The 27,626-nt window shown below is 32.3% G+C and overlaps 4 protein-coding genes across 6 annotated transcripts in view; 3 read left to right on the top strand and 1 right to left on the bottom strand.

The window, feature by feature from the left end:
• LOC113551891 (cilia- and flagella-associated protein 298-like) overlaps window positions 1-27,626 on the bottom strand; it is a 54,646-nt gene that overhangs the window by 17,043 nt on the left and 9,977 nt on the right. The gene's annotated exons all lie outside the window — the stretch shown is intronic.
• Window positions 10,455-20,078, top strand: LOC113551893. Its single transcript, XM_026954454.1, has 4 exons — window positions 10,455-10,504; window positions 15,457-15,865; window positions 17,557-18,110; window positions 19,736-20,078. The coding sequence occupies exons 2-4, from the start codon at window positions 15,476-15,478 to the stop codon at window positions 19,788-19,790; spliced, it is 999 nt and encodes a 332-aa protein (XP_026810255.1). The 5' UTR covers window positions 10,455-10,504; window positions 15,457-15,475; the 3' UTR covers window positions 19,791-20,078.
• On the top strand, window positions 11,345-12,950 carry LOC113551890. Its single transcript, XM_026954444.1, has one exon. The coding sequence runs from the start codon at window positions 11,523-11,525 to the stop codon at window positions 12,942-12,944; it is 1,422 nt and encodes a 473-aa protein (XP_026810245.1). The 5' UTR covers window positions 11,345-11,522; the 3' UTR covers window positions 12,945-12,950.
• LOC113551889 lies at window positions 20,577-27,276 on the top strand. 2 transcript variants are annotated; one of them, XM_026954442.1, is made up of 6 exons: window positions 20,577-20,862; window positions 23,276-23,694; window positions 24,464-24,666; window positions 24,792-25,058; window positions 25,126-25,420; window positions 26,352-26,726. In XM_026954442.1, the coding sequence occupies exons 2-6, from the start codon at window positions 23,293-23,295 to the stop codon at window positions 26,724-26,726; spliced, it is 1,542 nt and encodes a 513-aa protein (XP_026810243.1). In that variant the 5' UTR covers window positions 20,577-20,862; window positions 23,276-23,292. The 2 variants fall into 2 exon arrangements, with proteins under 2 accessions (XP_026810243.1, XP_026810244.1); XM_026954443.1 differs by lacking the exon at window positions 20,577-20,862 and having other exon boundaries at window positions 23,293-23,694; window positions 26,352-27,276.

The following is a 27,626-nucleotide window of genomic DNA, read 5'->3' as shown; positions in this document are numbered from 1 at the left end:
CACCCGCCCCTCACACACCCTTAGCGCACGCCAACCCCGACGCCACGGGATGGTTATTTTATATATATATATATATATATATATACATAAAAATAAATCTATACATAGTTTCACTACACATATATCTATATAATATATATACTATATACACTGCGGGCTAGAGCCCACACGGATCGTATGAATTTCAATCCCTCCGAGATTGCTCTCTTCCGTATCGACTGAAGTCCACAGCACCTCTCCACCAGTCTAACACCATCACAAAGATCTATAATATTATACTTTTACGCTTATTTACATTACACTCGCTCGGGCCTTGTTTAGATAAAGCGGGACAAAGACGGACTAACTTCAACCGCAGTAAAATAGTGACAACATCTATACCACAGTAAATCGGCCCATGTATTAATAATAACAGATAAATTAAATATATATATACCTACACACACGGCATCGGTGAACGCTTCCAATCGTTTCCAATACACCCGCCTCCACTTACACCCCAACTGACAACACACATACACGTACACATACAACCATAGTCGAACGATCCACCGCGCAAATGGCAATAAAATACATTATGTACAATGCGTGTGCTGCACACAATCGGTGTCGGGTCGTCTTGCGGTCGTTGTTTGCAGAGGCGGCGTAAAGGGGGTATGTGTGTATAGTACGTATTATTATTATTAGTAGTAGTATTTTGAATCACGTGATTCGCGAAAACAAATTTACCAGGTCGGGTGACGGGTTCATAAATAGGGGGGAGGGAATCCTAAGCCATGGTGTTTGGCTAACGAGAGATTGTACAACTAATCGTATACTAACGTGTATACTGTATACTGAATATTACCTACTATGGAAGACATTTTTATTTTCGTTGAGTATCATACAAACTCAGTTTTATCAAAATATGACCATAATAAATGTATATTTTACATATAAAATAAAAATAGCTATCATTTTAACATTTTAACACTAAAAGAATTCATATTATTTATGTATAGTATAAAATATTTACTACGATATATACTATCTGTAGTTGGTGAAGAGGGGTAAATGGACAGGTTATATGTATAAGAACACTTATGATGATTTAAGTGACAAAAAAGAAAAATATCCCGACATCACTGTAGAGTATAGGCTATGTAATGTGTATGTAAGAGTGTGACTGCTGCTACTACGTAAAGAATTTAAACAATATAAGTTAACGAATAACTCCGAAAAAAACAAGAAAAATATTATACAAGTTGTATTTTATTTGCTCCTTTTTATGTCTTTAACGCATAATATTTACAACGAATATAGGGAGCTATAGCCAAGTTTGAAATGTTTTCAGCGAGAAAAGAAAACTATTCGTAAGTTTTCGTTTATTATTAATTAAACCCACCGACCACCTTGATCCTCCTCAGTAAATACATTGTCACAATAAAGCGGGTGTCTTTAAATTATGAAAGAAAAGGAAAAAATAATTCTGTACCGAGCTCGATTTGCACGAAAATGGTCAACACAGTGTTAAAAAGATAACTCACTGAATTTTATGTTTCATTCATTCGCTATATTCTCGAAAACTATTCAAGAAACTATACTCGTGCTATACTGAAAAATTCCAAAAATTAATTCCCTCGAGTATGTTCAATAATAATGATAGTTACAGGACTTTATAAAACTTATAGAACTATAATCAACTTAAATGCTAGTTGCTATACTATACTATAGAGTACTAATTTTGATTTTTAAACTTAATATTGATTTACATCAAACTTTAAATGAAACTAAAAAACTAAAATAAATAATTATCAGATAAAAATCATTCGGAAAATGTATCTAAATAATCGTAATTATTTATATACATCCTGTAAATATTTATTATCTATACATTACATTGTGATACGCTATGGTCTGTATATACTAAATATTATAAAATTTAGTTTTAGATATAGAACTATAAAAAAATAAGAACAATTTATCACAAAAACACAAATAGTTAAGTATGTGTATTGAGTATAATGTCGAATAATTTCAATAATAAAAATTACAAAAAATATCACCATATAATATTAAAAAGAAGTTATGACTGTAAAATATCAGTGTAATGTATTTACGCTACAAGCTATAACAATTCTGCACTATTTGATACTATAACTTCTATTTCTCGGCGCAAGTCTACCAGAGAAGGTATAACTACATTAGCTAAAAGAATACCATAATTGTTACCGCTTCTAGAAGTTATAATAAAATAAAACGAGAAACTCAATGAGTAGGACACTCTAATGGATGTACGTTAAAGTTTAATTTAATGATAAATCATTGTAACTAAATGAAAAATGATTCTGAGCGAAGTAGACAATTATTATTTAATACTGTTTGAAAATTATATCATTTGTCTTGAAAATGATTATCTTAATATTTGATAATAATTTCAAGTTTCTATGATAAATGAAGTTTCTATATTTCTGAATAAATTATATTGCAAAAAAAAATCAATTTCTTTAAAAACAGGCGTTGAATAAATAGTCTGGTTTGTCACTGTATATTGTTACTTTTATTCTAATTATTTTAAAAACAATGAGTTATTTTTAAATTATATATTTTTGATCTTCCAAAGAAGAAACTAGATTTAATTTTCAATCATAATCCATTCTCTCTATTAAAGATAGGAGAAAATTTTTTACTTCAAAACAGGATAAACCACAAAAAAAATAAACAAAAAAAATATTTTACTCTAAGAACAATACAAATTAAGATAATCAGTAGAAGTTATAAAAATAGTAATAATAGTTCTTATTTCATGACAAAATAAGAAAACCACTAAACTGGAGATAATAATTTACGTGCAAATATACTTTATTTACTAATAAAAATAGATAATTGATAAATAACCGTTATAATTAAGGAAATTATAAAATAACACCAGTTAAATAACTTTATAGAACATTTGAACAATAACCATTTACAAAAACTTATAAATCTAAAAACTAAAACTAAAACAATAATTAAATGCTTTACCAAGTATATTTGTGATTTATTTTTTTTTTATTTTTTTTTTTTTTTTATATATATATAACTGACTGACATTTTAAGCAAGTAAAAATTCGTTTATAAATGAAATTATAATATTATAAAGTTAGTAACAAATTACAACCATAAACCAAACCTTAATAAGTTCTGCTGCGCTGCTATTAAGTAGAAAGAACTCTTAAAGAAAAAATTTTTTTTTATTAAAATATAGGTTTAAAAATAAATAAAATCAATCAATAAAAATTATCCAAATCAAAATTTATAGGATAAATCAATGTAGGTGTATTTGTTATAGTACCTATTATATTGTTACTCCTAAATATAAAACGAGACAGCTATTGGTTTTACAATGATATACTTGAATTACTAAAAACGCTTTAAAACGATATTCTCGTGTTTCAATCCTTTTAAATTTATAGCCGACCTAACCAGACACCTAAATAACATATACAAAGTACTTTCGGTTTCAAAGATGAAAACTTTTATTGCTTTTTGAAGTCTAAAAAATAAAAACAATATAAATTACTGTTGCGTTTGGTAATGTTGCTTGATTTATTTAGTTTTAACTTCTAGATAATTTTATATTTAAAGACTTTCAATTTGTATTGAAATATTACCATAGAAGTAAGCTACCCAAAAACTGTTGTATAAAGTTGTAGAACCCTTTTAGCCAACAAAAAATAACATATAGAATAGTAAAAGAAATTCGAGAACAAATAAAACCCTTATCCAATCAATTGCAACTGTGGTTTAAATAAATACCAGTAATCTACTTTAAATATTTGGGATTTACGCTAAAAGCTCTCATTTTAAAAACATATAACAATATAAATAAACAAAATATACTAAGTATTATAAAACATTAGCCTATATGTTTATAAGTATTTAATAGTTACAGTAACGACATAAAAAACTGATTTGATTGTCTCTTTTTTTTTCTTGTTGAATTGACCTCGAAGAAAACTCAGAAAGCTTTGTGTAATCATTATTACCGCTTTTCATTTTATTTATCAACAAACAACTTAACTTCATAATTATTTAAAAACTGAAACTATCATTATACAATGTTTTGATTAAAAACAATTATTAATAAGTGTTTCTAAGTACAGATGGTCATCATAATAACTGTGTCAAATAAAAGCAGGAAGACAATAAACTACGCAAATAGTATACAATAATTTACCTTAATAAACGAACATTTTCCATTTTCGTGATTATGTTTTAGCAAATTACATTGAATAAACTGAATTTCCACCTATCTTCCGGCGGGTTTAGGAATGTTATTATTTCAAGACTGAAGACACCATTCATCATAAATACGATTCTTAGTTTAAGCTTTTAAAACAACATTAGATCACTATAACTTTTAATTCACCCGCATTTATTATATTAAATTTTGTTGAACATTTTACATTATCATACAAGGAAGGGAAATTAAACACTTGAAATATACAATACAAATTATGAAAATCGCGAAAATGAATATGATGTATAATAAGAACTATTATAATATAATTACACTAGACTATTTATAACAATAAATTACATTATCGTATGATTACACCAATGAGCTAATACTATATTTATACATCAATCATCTGCAATAATATCATAATAATTAAACAAATATTAGTATAAACACTTGTAAGTTATTTCGTCTCTGTCATACATATATCTGTCTGATTACTATATAATATATGCGATAACTCCCTAAACTTTTTATGACTTATTAGTTTTATTATTCGCTGCAATGTGTAACTGATAGTAAAATTGTACAGTACCTGCATGTTTTATACTTTTATATTAAAATCGTTCATTTATATAACTATATTATTATGGTTATTGTGCGTGTGACTAACTAATTAATTCATTTGTAAATAAAAAACAACAATATAACATTTTTTTTAAATATATCTATTGTATATTATCCTTTATATTAATCAACAGCATGTATGTATTAAAAAAATAATTAAATTAATAAATATTATATATTATAATAGGAATGTAATATGTATTAATATATATTTATAAATTTATATTTATTATACGTATATATGTATAGCTAACGAAAACGATACTTTATGATGGCGAAATAACGAAAATATTGTAGAAGATATAGTCTTAAAAATGTATATATTACGAGGAATGCGTCAAAATATAAGAACTTGTTTATAAACTTTAATTGGTAAATATCAACTTTGACACACACGCACAATAAGGAAACAATACACTATAATAAACTCTCAAGTTTTCTTCGTTTCTTCAATAAAGACCTTGCATTAGCAGCGACTAACAGATGTACGTTGCGGGTGGATTAATGAAACAATTTTATACTCTCGGAATGTACCTAACACAAATCTCTCATTTAAGTGGTACCACTGTGTATAAAACGAATTCGTGTTTACGCGTGGTAATCCTACAATAAACTTAAGAAAAAATAAATAACAAAAATGAAATAACCACCCGAAGTCGAAAATAAAAATGTAATGGTTTTGTGCAGTTATTTTATAATTTCAAATTAAAATTGCGTACATCGATAAAATGATAAATGTCGAAACCTATATATCATTATAAATACCTATATATATCTATCATATACTAGTTTTATTGTAAAGATAAGTCGTTAAATCGAACACGTTAGAAACGTTAGTGTCTCCGGCACCTATATTACGTATATCCTACTCGTAAATATAATATAGTCGGCGAGGAATTCAATTTATTCTACTTAGTAGTTACGTAATCATTTTAATCGAAAACGAGCTATACATATTACTACGTAGCTGTAGCACGACAATATGAACCATGCAATTTCAAAGCGCAAAACGAAATGATAAAGGAATAAAATAATTTTATGTCGAACCGTATTTTATGTGGCTTTAACGCTCAAACGTTAGCACATAAACGTCCACCACATGTGACCGCCACACACCACCCAGTGATCGTTGATCGATTTTCCGACTAAAGCAAATATTTATAAAAAAAAAAAACTTTCAACGGGCACTCAGAGTAACAGTACATACAGAAACCTCAAATTCTTCTTTGAATACATTACTATATCCACTGTAATATACATCATCATAACTTCACCTGTTACATACATTAATTCTATTACTACATGTGTGTAAAAATTCCGGTGAGCAGTCATGCTCATCATCGAGCGTTTAAATGTTTATTTTTATATTTCTGTTATTTAATGTGTTATTACCTCTAAGTGACTAAAAACAGTCACTTAACCCCATGAAGTTCCATCAATAGATGGTTTCTTAATTCCACACATTTGACAACATAATCTATCACTCACACTTATTATAAAATAATTATATACAGATCGTGTAATAATAATATGTAACAAACAAAAAAAATCTATACATATGTTCTGTGGTTCACTTTAAAATTTAAAAAAAAACATATATGGCCGAAAGTATTATTGATTCATTTCCACTTTTTGTTACTCACTACAACAAATACCATTCTCAAAGTTACGAATAATCAAACTACTCAAACAAGCATCAAAAATTTTACTAGGTTCAAAAATATGTTAAAATTAAAAAAATAATATACCCTTACCGGGCTTAACGTGTTACATATTTATACACACCAATGAGCCCTAATGGTAAAAACTTAAATTGCTTAGTGTTACCAAATATAATATATAGTTGAATTCGTTTTATTATCACGTCTAGAATTTAAGAATATAGAAATATGTTCACAACAAATGTAAAAATAATATCTAAATGAAGAAAAAATGGATGAATTATGTTGTAAGAAAGGTGATGGAAGAGACATCAAAAAAAAAGTTGATACTTCATGCGAACATTTGTAATGGAATTTCAGGTTACCGTAGTAACGAAATCTGACGAAATGGCATCGGGGGAAATAAAAAGAAAACCCAGCTGCAAATGGACGGAGATGAGACAAGAAAGAAAAAAAGAAAGAAATGCACTACGCATTGGTTATATTTGCAAGCCCTGTTTACTTTGAAATCAAATTTGATTATAGTAATTTATTATTCAAGACAAAGTATAATCATGAATAAAAATAGCGAAAACTTTTCTGGTTACGTTAGAAAAATGCAGTTGAGAAGTATAGAGATTATATATAACATATATACTGTATAGTATACTCTATATATATAGTAGCACTCACTGTCAGTTGACGGGGACATATTTACTATTTAATGGGTGGAAAGGTTAAAAGACGATTGCCCCGGGCGTAATATGGGCGTGATGACTGATGAGTATAGTGTTACTTGAGGGGATTGGTCAAACAATGGCGGCAGGGTGCTAAGTATATACTAGTGTCGCCAATGTCCTTAACTCAACGTCACTTCTAAAGTTAATACTCACGATACAGTATAATTTAGAAATACACTTAATAGAATACCGAATCCTATACATGAATCAGATTCTATTGTAGGTAGAAAATGTATGGTACTGGCCTTTAATTTATAGAAAATAAACTTGTTAAAACGTCTATGCAAAATTATTTAAATTTGACCCATCACATGGCAAACACAAATAAAATATAATAATGATATTTTATCTTTCAAGTTACTTGCGTTGTAGCGAAAAATATTTGACAAATACAAAATATAATTATATTTATTTTGTATCTGTCTGTCAAACTAAATCTATAACAACAAGTGTTCTCTCTTCCTCGTTATTTTTATAACAAGAAGCAATATTATTTTATAAATAAAATAAAATCCTGATTCTGTTTCAAAACGCATTCGTTTTGTTTAACACATTTTAAATCTGTTAAAATATAAAAGAACAATTTATAACATTTGCACCAAATAATTAAACAATTAATTTATTATGGATATTGAAAACTATATAAATTAATCGACCATTTTGTTTTCAAAATGATGTACACGGTAATTTAAATTAAAAATAGTGTCAATTATATTTAATGGTATTATTTTATTATGTTATAACAATTGAATGTGTAGTGAACGGACCAGAAATAATATAGAGTTTATAATATATTTATCGGTGCTTACTACATAAAATACTACATGTTCACTCCTAATCGCGTACTTCTATTATTATTATATTGAGTTGTTACGACAAAATGAACAAGGATTACGGAAGTATAATGTTACACTGTAAATATAATCATACAAGTATTGACAGTACTTTATGTAATGTTCAAGTTTTCTGAAAAATATAAGTGATAACCTAAAATAATATAACATAATCTATCTAGTATTTTTTTTTTATTATTATCTTTATGATTAATCAATAAAAAAATACCATTAGAAATAATTTGAACGTATAAAAACATCAAGTACTGATAAAAAAATCTACAATGTGTAAACATAGTAATCCCTTTCCAAACATAATTTAAAAATAACAAATTATATTCGTACAAATTCAAACAGCCTGAAAAATAGAAACAAAATATAAAACTATTGATTTTTGAACAAGAAATTATTTATTGTTTGTAATATTATTTATTAATTGTAATAACACAATTTATTCAGTTATTGTTTCCTTTGATTCTGTAACACTATACTAAATTATATTATACATTTTAATGTTGTATTATGTCACTTGGTAATCTATAATTCATAAATAAAAATATTACACCTATTGTTTGACGAATATAAATCACAAATGTATACAAAATAGTCATATAATAAAAACGATGAGAAATAATTAAAAACTACTACTCTTACAAAACACGAAAAATATTGAAAAAAAACTTTTTAATGCAAATAAAAATATATACTGTAATAATATATTTCCAAATAGAATCCCAGTATAAAATATATCTGTAAATCCACCGTAAAATAATTATGTAATATATTCACAAGCGTGAACGAGACCGCCGTGAAACCATTGAGAGATGCTCGTACCTGCATATTAATGAATTTAATAATACCCAACTCTGGTATACGAGTGTAGGATAGACACATCATAATTTACTAATAACATTATTAGCAATTTCTTTTATTTATTCCGCCAAAAAAAAAAAAATGAAATACTCCTCAAAATAACTAAAGCTTGGATTTATAATATGCATTAGTATGTTTTTTGTGTAGCTTCTTTTTAGGCATTTGGTTAGTAATGTCCATGAATATTGAAACAAATAATCTATTATTTATTTTGCATATTTTTGTATATTTTAACTGTATTAACACGAAAATAGCACGCTTTATGTTAGGTATGCCTTTTTAAATGAAAATATAGTGTAAAGAATAGATAACGCTCCTAATTCAAATTGCATAAATACAGTAATTTTTTCTTTGATAAAAAAATGTAAAAACTGTATGGATTTATTTAAAAGAAGTACGATTAACATAAATAATTTAGCTTATATAAAAAGCAACTTTATTCAATTTACTTTAAAATTATAAGACGTACTTACATTTTTTCACTTAATAATAGTTTGAAAGTTATTGGTAAATTCATTGTATATTTTATTGCATAGTTTAGCATATTATAATAAAATAAAATGCATATCTTACCATTTTCTATATTGCATATAAATACAACGATATCCAATATTTGTATTGAAAATGATTGTCAAAATTCTAGGACCTTTGCATTTCAATAACCACGTGACTACAATACAAGTTTACTGTAGAAAACAAAATAAAAGAGGCTTCCGTTATAAAGTGTGTCTGCAATGACCGAAAAGAGAAAACCATACATATTTGTTGTACACCGCTCTATAAATTATAAATGAAACGTGTTGAAATAGACAAATACGTTTTCTTTGACATTCAGTGTTAGCAACAACCAAGATGTATTATCTGCATTTTTCGTCGAAGTTTATCAATTTTTCGTTGTAAATAAGACTCAAATAAACATTATATCGTTTCAATACCGGTTTTTTCTTTTTTAATTACATGATATAGCTACGTGAGATACCCACAGGCTAGTGTTTTATTGAATTATTACAGGGGCTAGCCTTATCCATTTATCCTGCAAAGAAGCAAAGTGGCTCGTACTCCGATTATAATTTACATATAATCACATACCATTTGAGGAGAAGGGGCTTTTAAATATATGCTCCCCCCCGAAAAAAGCCTCCACCGAAGTCCACCTATGAGGACGACCGATCTTATTCCACACTTTGTATCGGTACATTTCCCTCGACCACCCCTGATTATGTAGTAAACAACATTTAAACACACAAAAAAAAATATAAATATTTCAAATTCAAGAAAAAATACTAGAGATATAAAAACGAATAATAATGTGTTAAATAATAAACGTGTTTAATATCGTGTCGATTTTACAAAAACAATTCGACCAGACGAGGATATGCAATATAAACTCGTGGCTCTACCTATAAACGTCAAAAACCGACAACACCGTTCTCCCTCGGAGTTAAACACAATACGACTTACCACCAAGCACGCAAGTGATGTATAGATAGCGCCCGAACACTCGCCAAAGTCTTGTTCGTCGAATCACAAAAGTCCGTCAGTCGACTAAGCCGAATCGTAGCAATAACAAGAACGCCGCAAGCTTTCCCGGTAAGATTTATGGCACGTGCGCGTTAACAATACAATTATTTTTTCAACGATATTAGTTTGTACTACTGTACATTGTAAAAGTAATAATTTATATCGTCCTACACGGCACGGTCGGTAGCGTACTTAAATAGGCGTACGAGGGTCTCGTGTGTTTTTTTTTTCATTTAAGTCGTCACCGAGTTCTTTGATCATAGAAAACCGTATATAATGTATACGATAATAACTCATACCACCAATGCGATTCTCGTATGTTATACTGTTCGTAGATAAATGTAAAATAAATTGTTTATTATAAATCCGAATAATTAATAATAGTTCGTAGGTGTTATACGTCAGAACGGGATTCGTGTAACAAAAAAAAAAAAAACGTAAATAGGTAGGTACTCAATAGATACTTGTCACAGCACGTCACACAAACGACGACATTGACCTAATCACGAAAGGTTGTGATAACGGTATCGAGTGGTGTAAAGGGTTTTGTGTAAGTAATTTTTAATAGTACAGGTGTTAGGTGTTGGCCTCGCGTTCGGGGTCGTCAGAAAAAAAAACGAAAGGCCGCGCCAAAAACATGTCGCTGATTAATAACCGGAAGCGCACGAGCGGCAAAGTCGCGGTTATTGGAAAAACTCAATACTCGAAACGGACCGAAATCGTTATCAGCGAGCAGAAAGAAAACACAGCCAAAAACGTGATAACAAAAGTCGGCGTCGAGGTTATCAATTCGCGCGACGGTCTGGATTTATTGATTTTTCCGCGGCGGTCTAGATTCCGAGGCGCCGGTCCGTTCGACGGCGGCGACGGTGAACCCCGGCCGCCGCGCCACCTTCATTGTGTGTGCACACACGGCGTTTGGCCTCGTTATTTCGCCCGGCGGTGTCGCGCGCGGGGGGTGTACCATTGTTGTTGTTGTTGTTGTTGTCGCCGTCGTCACCGTGTCGGATAGTCCAAGTGGCGGCCACGACCACGGGGCGTTTCAAATATTGCATAACACGTCGTCGTTGAGCCGGTGGTCGCGATCATGCCGAAAAAGAAACCGATACCGGTCGAAGATCTGGTGGTTCCGCCGCAGGACACCCGAATATGCGGCACGATATGCGTATGTCAGATGACGGCCGTCTTGAGCAGCGTGGCCATCGTGTACCTGACTGTGGCCATATACATGCCGACCATGCGGGAATTCAAGTCGGGCATATCGGAGGACCCGGTGGTGTGCACCACCACCAGAAACGTGTCGTCGCAGAAGTGCGACTGGAGCTCGTGCAGCGAATGGTGCCTGAGCAAGCCGTCCGGTGGCTGCGCGCAGATCTACGTCAACATCCGGCAAAACGGGTCGGCGCTGTTGTTGCACAACTGTTCGCACGTCGTCAACAAGACGTGCTTCGGGTTCGACCCGGAAAATGCCAAGCGGTACACGTGCATCCGGGACGAGTGCAAGACGCTGACCGGTACGTTCAACTGCACCGACGGCGTGTGCATAAACATCACGGACGCGTTCCGATGCGAGTTCCGCAACACGGAGCCACCGCTCAAGTGCAACGAGTATCGAGGAAAGATCACGTGCATGTCCATAGCGGGCCTGAACAGTTGCGCGCGGGGTGAGTGCAGCCGCATCCTGGAGCCGTACAACTGCGACCGGCGGTGCGTAGACATACCGACCAGGAACAAGAACGTGATCGTGTTGAGCGGCGATCGGACGTTCTTGGCGCGGTGCGACGCGGCCGCGCACCTACCCGGTTACATGGACGGCGACCCGTTACCGCGAGACGTCGACGACGGCGGCAGCACCGCCGGACGACAACGGATATGGTCCGAGGAACAGGACGACGTGCTGATCGCGTCGTGCATGAGTGTGGTGCTGGGAGGATCCGCCGGAGATCTGCTGGCCACGGACTGTGTCAACGGGTCGCTGCTACGGCAGGACGTGCTGGCCGACTTCGCCAACTTTTCGCATCTAACTAACTTGAACGCGCAGAGCGACCGGCCGATCGTACCCGGCGATTTGGTGGCGCCTCGTGAACACAAACTGCTCATCGCCAAAGACAGCCACCTGCACATCAACCTGGAGGGTTGCGTGAACACGCTCCGCGGCGAGTGCGACGTGTTCATCCGACGATACGGCAAGGACGGTTCTGACCACAACGCCCGCGCCCGGTTCCGATGCTTCTACGCCACCGACATACCCGAGCTGGCCGTCGTTCGGTTCGACCTAGGCCGCACGTACAAGGAGTTTCTGGTGGCGTCTGTGGTTCCGGTAGTCATGCTCGTCATATCGTGCCTGACGCTCATCCTTTGCCAGCGGACGGTCGAAGTGGGCGACGACGCCAAGATGCGGTTCAAGCGCAAAAGCATCAGGACACTGTTCCCGCTGCACGACCGCGAGCTGGACAGCATCGCGGGCCGCCGACCGTCCACCGTTGACCTGGACAACACGTCCCTCTGAGATTCGCTACGTGAGTACAACACAGAATAATAATATCACTATTGAGTCGGGTCCACTGTATAAATCGACGAGAATCGTGCTGTCTGCCAAGTGTACTCGTTACGGGCGTTCTCGCTTATAAGGGCTTATATAAGTCATTTTTCATCCATTTTATGGCGTTGATTGGAGAAATTTGAGCCGTTTATCGATATTATGAATAGGTGAAAAATGTAATGATCTATATTATTGTACTAATCATGAGACTACATTTTCCTACCAAAAGTGGCAGTAGTGCAATAAACTATTATTGTCAGTATTTTTCTTTATTTATGATCAAAAAGTTAATATAACTTCAGGTTTGTATTATTTGCATAGTTTTATTATATTGACATCGATGAATAACTCCTTCTAAACATCAATTTTTCATCCCACTTCGTTGAAAAGTCCTGAGAACGGCTATGTAGTATACATTATAATAATAATATTATTTTTCTGAAGTGACTTTAATTTTAATACGAAAATTATTAATATGACATATTATACCTATGTACAGGACACTATTATTACTTATGGAATACGTGTTGTGAAATTTTTCTGTTTTGTCTAATCTAACCGTGTTTGTCTTTTTTTCAGGCATTCCCCTCTTACAAGATAGCCCTACTCGTCAGCAACAGATGTATTCGTTGCCAGACTACTAGAGCTTACATTTCACCACGATCCAGACGGCTTACATTAAAATAATAAGCTTCGTACATGACACAAATCTGGATCGGTGAGGGGAACGCGTGATTGTTAAAATATTAAAAAAGAAATTGTTACTAGTGAGATTAAATTGTATTCACTCGTTTAAATATAATTCATTGCATCTCGGAAATTTTGCACATTAACATACATTTGTGACTTGACACATCCTTACTGCGTCGCTAATTTTTTTTAAATATATATTTTTTTTATACACTCGATGCCTATCTATACACACGATAATATTAAATAATAAGCTTTTTATAATTCTATACATAAAGCGACAAAATATATATTTTGCTGTACTTTACAACAATTAAAAGCAATAGCACCAAAAGTATAATTAATTATTGTATACAAACAGTATAGGTGTGCGTATATACTTTATATATATTATATAATGTTATATTTTAAGATACCACTTTGAAATAATAAATTGTCCAATATTAAGTTTATACTAATTGTAATTTATAATTGTATTGTTATATTATATATGTTAAATATTGTTATAATGTATACAATAGTGCATGTACGTCCAACATGTATACACAATTATTTTTAGCGGTAGAATATAATTGATTATTAGTTATATGTATAGTCTTAAAACGATGCGCTTATAGATCAAGATTTTCAAATCTATGCATTGTATATTGTATATTGTATTATTTACGTTGTCATTCTTCTATAAAAAAAATCTCGCCGCTACCAACAAAATTACGGTCTAGAATAATGTGATTTGCACCAATTTCGTACACGAAATTAAACACGCAGGCTATATAATAATATTGTTAATATTGATATGTTCTTTGACATTTTTTATGACGAACAACTAATATAGAATATATATACATATATATATTCAATATAATTATATGTACGCATAATTTCTATTGCTTAACAATAGTGAAATCGACGTAAATTATACTTATAAATATACACGATAAATTATTATATTGTTAAAATGTTTTTTTTTTTAACCATACTATAAGGTTACTATAATCTTTAGTCTTAAAAGCGCAACAAAAGTTTTTTTAAAAATTCTAAAGTTATTCCACATAAATATTACTGAATACCTATTATTAAAATTATTAGGCCAAACACGTAAATTTTAGCATATATTAAGTATATTATTTAAAGTAAAAGGTTGAATATATTTTTTAAATATTTATACTCTTATACTTATATTATAAGGAAATATTACAGAAATTTTTTTTACACAAAAATATTAAAAATTACCTAATGAACATTTTACATCGAGTTTAATCGATAACATAATTGTTCAAAATCAACTATTCAAAAAATATTATTACTGTTGTATTTGTATGATTACTGTGGATTACTTTGAACTTTACGATTCAACATAATATCTTTTTATTATGTGGAATCGTAAAGTTGAGATTCAGAAATAAATGACTGAAAATTTAATGAAATTAATGAATAAAATAAGTATCAGTGTCATTTCGTTTGAATCAATTCCTCCATTTCTGTTACACAAAATTCAATTAATTGCATATTACAATATGTACAGTATGATTTAACGTGCAAAGTCGACCACATTTTTTATTTTAATTATGATTTCTTGAATTTTTATATAAGTAGGTGTACTCTAAGGGTACGTTTTCCTATAAGCGTCAGATGGTCTTTTAGACCTGCTTATTTTTAAACACTTTTACAATATCATGTATACACGGACCTGCAATTACCTAAAAAATACTGATCAGTCGACCACCGTCGAAATACCTACGTTTACCTAAACAACATTAGTGATTCGTTTTTCTTTTGTCCCCGACAGATAGCGACAAAGCGAAATTATGGCTGAAACAGTCGCCGACGACGAGAAACAGATGCGGAGCCGGCAACCCAGCCAGGACGAAGGGTCGAGACTGCTAGGCGAACCGGCCGAGGATGGCTTCTGTCAGCGCATCAAGCCCAAAGTGAGCCTTTGCCTGGGCACTACGGCCGTCCTGTCATTTATGGTGTTTCTGTTTCTCGTGCCGTTCGTCGTCGACCCGGCGGTGTCCCGACTGATTGCCCGATACGCACCCGAGCCCGGCACATGCGCACTACATGAGCACGTGTTCGCCGCGGGCATGAGCAAGTGTACGTGGTCATCGTGCCGGGAGGGCTGCACGTCGGCTACTACGCGGTGCCATCAGATCACTGTCAATTATTCGCTGACGCCGTACCAACAATACCAACAGGCACGAAACCAATGGGTGTATACTCTAATAGTCTAATATAAGCTGTACCTATCTATATAGAGGCATAAACAATACTGAAAACGAAGTTTTGAAGACAAACACCAATAAGTTATGATTTACGGTTATAAGAGGAGTAGGTATCATATAGGTAGATGGATAACACCTCTTTGGATTAATAATTTATCACGAAATCCGCTTTTGTCTTGGCTTTTCATCAGTGATAACGTATCAAATGATTAAAAATAATTCAACAATTGTTTTTAAACTAAAAATAATCACTTTATCAACTGCAAATAAAAAATATTAAAAAAGCCTCCGCTAAAAAATATTTATTTAGTTAAATATTTATTATTATTTGAAATATTCATAAAAGATACTTTAAAAATATATGGTATTATTTTTCTATTCTACTATTTTACGACCCACGATTTTAAATACAAAAATGTCTTGATAAGTTGTAAAATAAAATTAAAACATAATTCAGATGAACAAAGATATTGCATCTATATGCATGTTTTTATTAAACAATCGGTTAAACACAATAAAGGCACATTTAATTATTTATAAATAAATATATATATTATTCTCTAATAATAATATCAAAACTTTAAAAATTAGTGAAACGAAAATAAACAAACGACAAATAATCTATTCGTTATATTAATTGAAACAATGGCAGTAAATTCGTTAAAAACCCTAAAGCTTGTGTATTATGTATCTGACTGCTAACACTCAACTACTTACTAAAAGTAACTTAAAAAACTTATTTTTAAGTATTATAAACAACAACTAAAAAATTAAAAAATATAGGTTTGATATAAAATAAATTAATTTAAATATAGTAAAACTTTAATGTCTTAAACTTAACGATTGATCGACGTCGGGTTGTGTTATGAGTAACGTTATAACAAAGGTTAATGTCAAAAACTATAAAATTTTAGAACTAATTAAAATGAGCTTTTAATCTCTATGAACGACACAAAACGACTAAAATACATAATACTTTCCATCGTTACCTAAACAAAAACCGTCATAAAAATGTATAAATAATATGATGATTGGAGCCGAAACCGGTAACCAATAAATGTATATTATTAAGTTATACGAATATAAGCTGTGCTCTAGCCGATTTCATTTGTGACATGAGAAAAAAACTCCCGCAGTAATAATACTTTATTTTTGTAAAATAATATATGTATAAAAAATTGAAATATAAACTCACAAACGCCAAAAGTATTTGAAATTATAATTTAATTTCAGATTACAATATTATTATTTATACACATATTATTTTCTAATATATATAACAATAGTATTAACTATTTAAATTAATATATTATATAAATACTTTATGATATTCTTTTTTTTTTTTACATACATTCTAAAATAATAATATACAAACTATAAAAATAAGATGACCGAAACAATTTCATTCGAATCTCTCCGTTCTTTTATTGCCCTTATTGATACTCGCCAACGACTTAGGATTTAATTTTTAAGAGACGATAAAAACTGATAAATTATGGAGTTTGACATAATATTATTATAACATACTCGCCGTCGCACGATATAACGTCTTACATGGCCGTCTACAATCACTATATTTCCGTACACTCGACAATCAATATTAACTCTAAATTATCAAAATACACTGAAATGACGTTGTAACGAAATATTTTGATGTGTCGCAGAACCGCATGTCTCCCGAGTCGCTGGAATGGGCGGGCACGGTGGTCCGATTCTTGGTGAACACAGAAGGCTGTGGTTATCCGCCGTTCGTTAACTGCACCACGTTCGCTCTGAAATACGGTCACATCAATCCGGAGGATATTCCCGAGATCAACGAAATCAAACAGCCGGTGACCCGAGAACTGTACAGACACGGTAATGACACGTCACCCAGTCCAACTTCTTCGCCAATGTTGTTGGAAGCCGCCTCTGACGACACACAGCAGACGACGGCGATAGACAGGCGGGAGCGAGAAGTGGCCGATACTTCGAAAGTCACAATGAAAGTGTTTCCGTGCTACTACAGCCGTGCTTACCCGGACAGGGTGGTGGCTGACTACGACTGGCACCACACAATCAAGACCTTAGTGGCCGCCGTGGTCATACCCTGGACGCTGTTTGTCCTATCGTGTACGGTGCTGTGTTACTGGTATTGTCCGGCGCTCAAACGGGAGTTCATGGTCGACAAAAGGAAGACGGCGGCGATCAAAAACGAAAACCCGCAACTAGTGATCAGGTGAGCATCTCTTTTTTTTTTTATGCACAGACTATTGGGCGGTACTCCTATGGGTGCTTCTAATAAGGTTTATTTACACGCGTCTTTCAGTCTCGTAATTATCATATAGACAAATCTATGAGGCGCTAAAGTGTACCATTTTAATGATTTTTTTTAAAATTCCCTATCGCTCCAAGAAAACATTTTTTAAAGGTACCTACTAGCAATTACTAGCAAGTGAATTATTTTTCGAAACTTTGATAGTAAAACGTAGAGCACATAGCCCTAAAAAGATTCACAATCCTTACTACTATATACTATATTGTTTTCTTATCGCCGACTATATTAATCACAAATTCGCGATGCTAACGGACTTTTTATGGTCGTGGAAACACTTTTATTCGCCAACTAAATATTGTCAATTCCATCCAGATATTTCCTATTTTGACAATGACAGCATTATACATTAATACGTTAATAAATATACAGTAAGTTCTAGTTTAACATCGCTTCATTTAGCGTTTTTTCACTATTACGTCGTAGAAATTAAAGTCCTTGTGTTTCGTTTACCACTGCTACGGTTTCAGTAAAACGTCGTTTGTAATATATGTGTTCATCAAATTATTGTTATATGTATTTACATATTATTCTTCACACATAATTAATCTGACTGCAATAATGTGATATATGCAACGATCACGCGCGTTTTAAATCGTTACACGTAAAATTTTGTCTACAGTTGTACCACACAACACACGCGATCAAATCAAACTCATAATTGTATGATAAAAGAATAATTGTTCACATAAATGTAATAAAAATAATAATAATATCCAACGAACCAAACGAAAACAAGAAAATACACTACAGAGGACCCGAATGAAATGTATTTCATAAAATTATTATACCACTCCTTGTATACGTCTAACATTAAATTAAAGTTACAATAAAATATATTATATATTTACAACTACATACATAGTATTCAACTTATATATTATTTATTCGACAATAACGAAAATTTATTGCCGTCGACAATGCTATAATGTTAAGTTTAATGTCCAACATATCTACTCTTATTTATACTACAATACATAAGAGTGAATACAAGATTTTCATGAAAACATTTTTGAAAACATTCCAACTGAAAAATAAAAATCACTGTGTTTAACTTTTAAATTTAATTAAGCAAAGAAATAGAAAGTTTCAAACAGTATATAAACGCAATTATGTTTTATTACTTTTATATTAAAACCATTCAATTTATGGTTTTTATATAAATAAAACTTTTACGATTAATAAAGAAAATGACGCAACACCAATATAATTTTAAACAATTATTTTACCTTTCAAATCAAAAACTAGATAAAAGTGTTTACTAAATGTTATTAATAAAATAATATAAATAAATTTAAACACCTACCAATGGCTCACACGTCGAAGCTAATTCTTCAGTAAAAGAATGAATACTAAATTGAAATGATATTGCTTTTTCACTTAGTTTTTGTCAAATTACATTATAAGAATAGAAAAATTATTAATTTATTTTTATATTGCATTACACAACTTACACCTAATATTAATTGTCATTTAATACAATAATGTTTATATGTCTAAAAATATAATTTTGTCCTAAATATTTACAGAAGAAAATTGTCCAAACGACCATTCAGCACAGATGAAGAAGATGGCGATTATTGATCAATATGCACACATTTTCTATTAAATAATGGCTTTTTTTCAGGCACAGAAACGAGTGCAAAATTTTCAGTTCACTAATTCGGTCTAACTATGTTTATACTTACATTTGTATTCGCTTAAACTTCACCCGAATGTAATTTAAATAATTGTGTAAGCCAAAAATTAATTTCTATCTTAAAAATATTTTATTTTACTTAATATGAATTTATATTTGTTTACAAAGCCTACAAAAGCGAATCGCTTTAATTCTGAATATATTATTTTTATACATGTAAATTTCACTTTTGATAATAGTTTATATAGGCGTATAATTATAATATATATATATATATACATATAATTATAAAATATATTGTATGCTGCTTGTTCATAAATAAGTTGTTTATGTAATACCCAATGTATATGAATGACTATTTATATATATTATACATAAAATGTTTATCAAATAAACTTTATAAAGTTTTGAATTTGAGTACACCCTTCCACACGTCTATCATTCCCCCTAATAATGCACGTTCAAAATATGAGTACAGATCGATACTTCAGAAAAAAAAAATGTATATCATTCTGATTGCACTACTATTATAATATGGGTATAGACTGATGTATTGATAGATATTGCTTACCACTGCAGCGGGCATAATGCTTACATTAATTCATCGGGACGTTCAATGCGAGATCGTCTTAAACACAATCGATTTGACCCAGTGCAAGAGAGGGGCTGACATTTACAGAAAGAAAAACCTCCGCCAGGGTTCGTTGTGGTTGGGACCGTTCCCCGCAGGCGGCATCGAATAAACAGGGGAGTGTCACTCCATTGAATTTACGTGTTCCGTTCAAATATGTTTTCGCAATGCAACAGTTTTCGACTAGACATCTATCGACATACATGTAAGGATAAATCGTGTAATCGATATGTAATAACTAAAACAGACCAACGGTAAATTCAGTTTTCAAGAGATATATAAGCAACGAAATAAAAACCAGACAAACAAAAATTCTAATTAAAATATACTTCAATTTTGATATGCACCAAAACATTCGACCGAATACTCAAGAAACGAACAAAACTGTAAGTATTCACTACTTCAATGATCTATGCATTATTATATCTCTATACATATATATGTGTGAATGTATTGTATAGCTGTACTATCATGTATATACATGATTGTATTTTAATCACAAGTAACTTTGTGTTATCAATATTATCAAATTTCACCGTTGGATAAGTATTAATTTTAATTTCGATTATAAAAATGTACTCTGGAATTATTAAGTTATATTAATTTAAGAAGTAATTGGGCCTTATATATTTAAAATGAAAATAAGTAAATAAAGTGTTATGAATTTAAATCCTGGTTAAAACATATTTTAAATTAATTCCTGCTTGTGCATATATTTTGAAAATGTATGATATAGTTAAATTTACTAATTTACTATTTTAAACACACTTCTCTATTTATTTATTTTATTAAGTTTTAATTTATGAATAGATTTTTTTTACAATTGACGACCGTGATAAAAACCATCAACGTCCTGGGCAAATTATTATTAGTTTGTAATCGTCACTTATCAATAAATACAAATACAGATAAAACATATTAAAAATGGTATTAGTTTTTATTTTTGAAAACAGAACAATAATTTAAATATTTTAAATAATCCAATTATATTAATAAGAAAACAATTAAAACGTAATCTTGATAAAAGTATATTGAAAATATGTATACTTATTGTTATTATTCATTATTGTTTTATAATTTTACTAAAAAAAAAATATTATTTGCATAGTAATCAAATTAATACATTTTGAGATTGTTAGGTATTTTCATATTTAGAGATATTAGGAAAATATTTATGTTTGTAGTATATACATAATAATATGATATTTTAACTTGTACGATAAAATATATTTTGTATCTTTTAAGTCTAACAATATAATTTTTATCTTTTAAATTATGATAATATAACTTTTCAGTTTAATTTTTACCCTTTTTTTTACTATAGATAGGAAAATTCTTAATAAGTACCACGGAAAAAAGTTTTTCAACCACCCAACAAAGGCTGTCACCGAGCAATTTTGATAAGTTTCTTTAATAATAAGAACTAACTAAGTTTAACATAAATAATTCGTTTACCCGTACACAAAATTTAGTGCACCACAGAATATAAAGTAAAGTAGGTTACAGATCGTTTATCACATTTTACTCTTTACTATGATAAACATAATTTATCTCTTATATTGATAGTTATTATGTACGTATCATAATTTTATTTTAAATAATTCATAAGAGAAATGTACTATAACAAATAATTGGTTACAAAGTATAAATTATTTTTAATTTTTTAATAAGGCGGAAGTTAATATTAATAATATAATATAGATAAATAAATTATGATAATATATTTTATTATTATTTTCCATTTATGTATTGAATCATAAAATAATACATCTATATTAATTTATAACGCAAAAGACTGAAAATTAAAACCATTTAATTTTTTTATCAATGCATATTTGTACATAATAATAAGCTTTGAAGTCTATTCCAAACCATATACAAAATCGTTACTTCATTATAATTTTTATTTTCTAAGTATATACTGTTTGATGAACTCGATTCATTTTACATAAAAGTGAAGCTTATACTTAAAGGTCACATGTAATAATAATACGCTATTATAATAATAATTTAGAGGTCAACAACCTGACGTTAGCCAAATTAGATACTTTACCGAACTGTAGAGCTTTTACAAAATAATAGCATATAAATTGTTATATTATATAATATGATGTTATGGTTATAACATTTTTATAAGCATTTAATCGATTTATAAAAATAATAATGTAAACATTATAAAGTAAATATTATAATAAACATTAAACAATGATTAAATGTGGAGAGTTAAATTTAAAAAGACAATGGCTAGTATTTTTTTAATCATTAATTTTGTTTATACAGCAATAACACTGCAGGTTGTAACGTTTCCATTAACAAAGTAAACATAAAATAGGTATACCATCCATATTTAATTATTTTAAGTACCTATACAAGTAAAAATTAATTAAACAATCGATTTCTGGCTTTTAACGATTTATTTTCAAACACTGCGCTGGCGGTAGATGCCAATCACAAGGGTTCATTCCACCGAACCTAGCATTTTAATACACACGTACATACAATTTATTAACCACTAAACCGTTTTTAAACATGACAAATACCGATTGGAAAAATATCTAAGAACTCTATACACGCGCAATGAATGAACTCTTTCAGCTCTTTAAACGTTCCCGGTTACACAACAATACTGTGTCAGGCACGCGAAACGGAGACGAAAACACAATAACAAAAATAGGGCTAGTCAGAATTATAACAAAAATTTACATAACACAATATATTATTATTGTTAATTATAACAATATTATTATTATATACCTATATCGACCTTATCGTTGACTGTACATGTACACGCCTACGCAGGAAAACACCGAAAGTCTATGGCGGCCAAAGACCGGGGCGGAAACAGTAATGGCGGTAGCCGGAAGAAGAAACACGAACCACCCCCGAAACCCATCCCGGAACAAGACAGGCACATATGCGGTTTGATATGCGTGTGTCAGCTCACGTTCGTGCTCAGCTCCGTGTCACTGGTGTACCTGTCGGTGGCCATCTACGTGCCGGGCTACAGGGCGTTCAACGCGGCCATCGAGACGGTGCCGCTCATGTGTCAGACGATCAACTCGACGGTGTCCAACAACTGTGAGTGGGCGTCCTGCGGCGAGTGGTGTCTGACGAAACCGTCGGGCAACTGTCCGCAGTATCTGGTCACGGTACGGCACAACGGCACCGAAATCGGCGTGGAGAACTGCACCCGGCTCACGAGCGTCTCATGTCCGCAGGCAAGTTTCCAAAAATCCGCTATCGGCGTCAAGTTTTTGTTTTGGTATTTTTTTTTTTTTTTACCACACTCGGTCGCGTTTTAACCTACGTTTATACCTACGTGTAAAATAAATTTCTACCCGCGGTCAACTAATCCCGCCACCAACACCACCGCCGCCGCAGCCAAAACCACCGCAACCACGTGCTGTGGTCATCGTGTTTAAATATATATTACCTAAAGCCGAACATGTATAGTTATCGTCGGAACCAAACACAAACTCTCGTGTATGTATAGGTATACTTGCAACATTTTGAATAAAACACCGTGCTTTTCGTCAATAAAAAATACAATTCCGTCACGCAAGTCATATAGGTCGACTATAGGGTGTACAGGAAAAAAATTGTATTATAACTTTACATTGCTATTATATACATGCACATATTGCAGTAAAGCGATATAGTTATATCATATAACAAACGCGGCGCACTGGTTTAGCACGCGGCATTTCGTGATCGAATGAATAACCGGGACGCAATTATTATTTTTATTCGAAACGAGATTATATTTTATCACCAAATAGCCCCGACGTATTGGCGTGGACGGTAAAATACTCCTATGTATTATATTTTATAAAATATAGACATACATAGTACGAGTATTATGAGTCGAACAGCTGCTAAAGGTATAGTCCCAATAAATAAAAATACGATAACGCACACCCTGCAGACTATCCGGCTCATGTATGTAAAATATGTAACTCCGTTATCTGAACTCATGTATTTTTGCAGGCAAATCCGGATACATTAAAGCGGTACAACTGCAACAACAACAAGGAGTGTCTGGGCCTCACGGGTCTCATGGCCTGTAGATTAGGCCACTGTTCCAATATGTCAGAATTGTATCAATGCTACTACAACAAGAGCGGATCGCCGATCAACAGCGACGTAGACAATATGAAGCTCAACGGTTATTTCATCTGTGAAAACGGGAGGTAAAAACCCGAATTTTTTCGATTCACATACGATGACGTGCACCGTACCGCCGCAAACGATCGTCGCGGGGTTATATATAAAAGATAATAAAAAAAAAAAACTTTTTCGTTCTTGTGTTTTCAAGCTGTTCCACGATTAAATGGCCATTTGACTGTGACCGATACTGTAACAAAATCACGACGACGGGAGTGAACGTATTCCTGCGACTGGGGGACACGGTTCACACGGGCGACTGTCAGCGAGTGGTGGCGTATAACAAGGCTAACGGTAATGCGGCGCACGGCGAACCACTTGCGACGCCCAAAGAGATCTGGACGGACGAGAACTCGACTATTGGCATATTCATGGCCAGCTGTAACAGCATAACGAAAGATAGTGGCAACTCTCTCAGGTAAGTCCAGGAGGTTAAGTCAGGTTATCTTTTATAATTCGTTTCACCAAACTGTTCCCACCACCAGAGCCTATGACTGCATCAACGGAACCGTGCTCGACGAATCGCAAATGCCGCAACTGTTTATAAACTTCACGACATTCTGGTCGATATACGAAGCAAGCGATCGGCCACTCGACGAGACCAACACGTTCGTGCCTGCGCAATCCGCGCTCACCGTCTACAACTCCAGCAGACTGTACATCAACCAGCAGGGGTGCGTGAACACGTTACGCAACGAGTGTAGAGACTTTAGCTACACGCATGGCCGGGCTGGCGATAACCACACGGCCCTGAGTCGGTTCCCGTGTTTTTATACAAAGGTAACGTCACATAATTTTTGTATTACGTTATTGATTCTTCGCGTTGCAATAATACAAAATCCTGATGCCGGTCATAACCAATATTAGGTAACTATACATAAATACAGGAGATTAAAGTAGGAGTTGTGGCTAAAACAAGAGGGTCTTCAACACGATATATTCATAGTATTTGTAGTAGTAACTAAGTTCTCCGTCTAAAAATTATATGTATATAAAATCTATAATTTATATTTTTAATAAAATAGTTTTTATATATAACGAGGTTTTCACGCGTGTATACATATTTCGAACGGCTATAGAAAACTATTGCTATTAAAAACGTTAAAACAAAAGTTTTTAAAACAGTTGCCAGACGCCAACGAACGCTTAAACCACGATAATAGATATTAATGATATTATATATAAATATAATATAAATGTGTCCAATGTGCACCTGTTAGCTGTAAGTCGGTTTTCGATAATGTTTTTAACATAAATATACAACATGCATCATAAATTGTACGCCTTATTACTACGTTAAATAATAGGTTATTATTATAACCTATAACCTATATTATAATCAGTTATTATTTATGTTAATTATCAGTGAGTAAAAACGAAATAATTCCGATAAAATCCACGTATTTTAGATAAATGTATCAATAATAATCATTTATTTACTCAAATTAAACAAAAATGTGTATGTTTAGCTTGTTACACCAAAGCATTTCCGCGATGAAAGATTACAATATGAAACGAAATTCTAAACCTAAAATTGTGGCAAAATTAAATGTATTCAAGGGCAACTTCAATTCGACAAAATTGCATCTTATAATACAATTATTACATTACGTTTTATCTGTGTGTGCAGCGCTCGAATATTTTATAAAATAAATAGTGTCTAGCCGCAAAAAAAAAAAAATTTGATTCGTTATTGTTGTTGTTAATTCAGAACGATTCGTTCTCGGCGCTGGCCCGTTTCGACTTGAACAAGACGTGGTGGGAACTGATGGTGGGCGTCACTGTGCCCGGCATACTGTTCGCCGTGTCGTTCCTGACGTTGCTGATCGTCCACCAAACGGTCAAGGTGGGCGACGACGCTCGCATGACATGCCAGTGGTGCGCGGACGACGACGCCGGTGCCGCGGCAGACGAACCTTTCATGAAGCCCAGCGACAAGCAGGCGGCCGCGGGCAGGAGCGGCCGCAAGCACCGGAAGCGGGGCGAGCTGCAAGAACTAAGCGTCATCGAAGCGCTGGTGGCCAGGTCGGCGGACATGTCCGTTGGTGTCGACGGTAGACGTCCGATGGACGGCCCGGACGTGTAGAGTGACTCCGTTACAACGTTAACAACATAATAATAATATTATTATTATAATTTATCGTTTTTTATTAGACGGACATGCGAAAACCGTCCGGTCAATCACTCTGTCGACAGCGCGCGCGACCAAAACGATAACGCGAGAAAATCGAACGTCAAGCCGATAATTATTAATACGATATTAGAACATAACGATATTTAATGACAATAGCGTTGTTATTATTGTAATACCATTTTCATTTCGCGAACGATTCAAAAAGCTTTTGCAAACATTTTATTATTCGGACTCATATAATATAAATTATATATATTATTATAAAGCGTTATTTTTTCTATATACTGACTATTTCATACACCATGTAACAAACTAATATACATATAAGTAATGTAATATGTGTATTTGAACACACATCCACAACGCATTGTACGAGTGTACAATAATATGTTAAAAATGTATACCTAGGCAAATATTCCGACCATCAAAAATTATTCTTAAAATTTGCATTGATCAGTGTAGTCTTTTTTTTATTTAAAGACTTTTTGTAAGTTTTTTTTTTTTTTTACATACATTTCTCATTATTATATTGTATTCACTAATATATATATTTTTTTTTTTTTATTACGCTAAATAATATATTTATATTAATTTTTTATGTTTTATCACGTTTAAATAAATATTAAATTATTTTCAAAAATAAATGTATTTTAAAATTTAAGCCCGGAGTATTAATTCTGACGCTTCAATATATACATCAATATCCATTAATACCAATGTATACCCATGTCTAGTATAGAATATCACTCGTCTTCATAAAGCCTCTCCATACCTTACAATTCCTGACATTTTGACATTTACATTTTGAAGCCAGCACATTTAATACAAAGTATACTTTACCAGATGTACCGA

The sequence above is a fragment of the Rhopalosiphum maidis genome, chromosome 2 (genome assembly GCF_003676215.2).
Source record: "Rhopalosiphum maidis isolate BTI-1 chromosome 2, ASM367621v3, whole genome shotgun sequence".
Taxonomy (NCBI): Eukaryota; Metazoa; Arthropoda; class Insecta; order Hemiptera; family Aphididae; genus Rhopalosiphum; species Rhopalosiphum maidis.
Note: the sequence above shows the minus strand (reverse complement) of the source record. Positions and strands in the feature narration are given on the sequence as shown.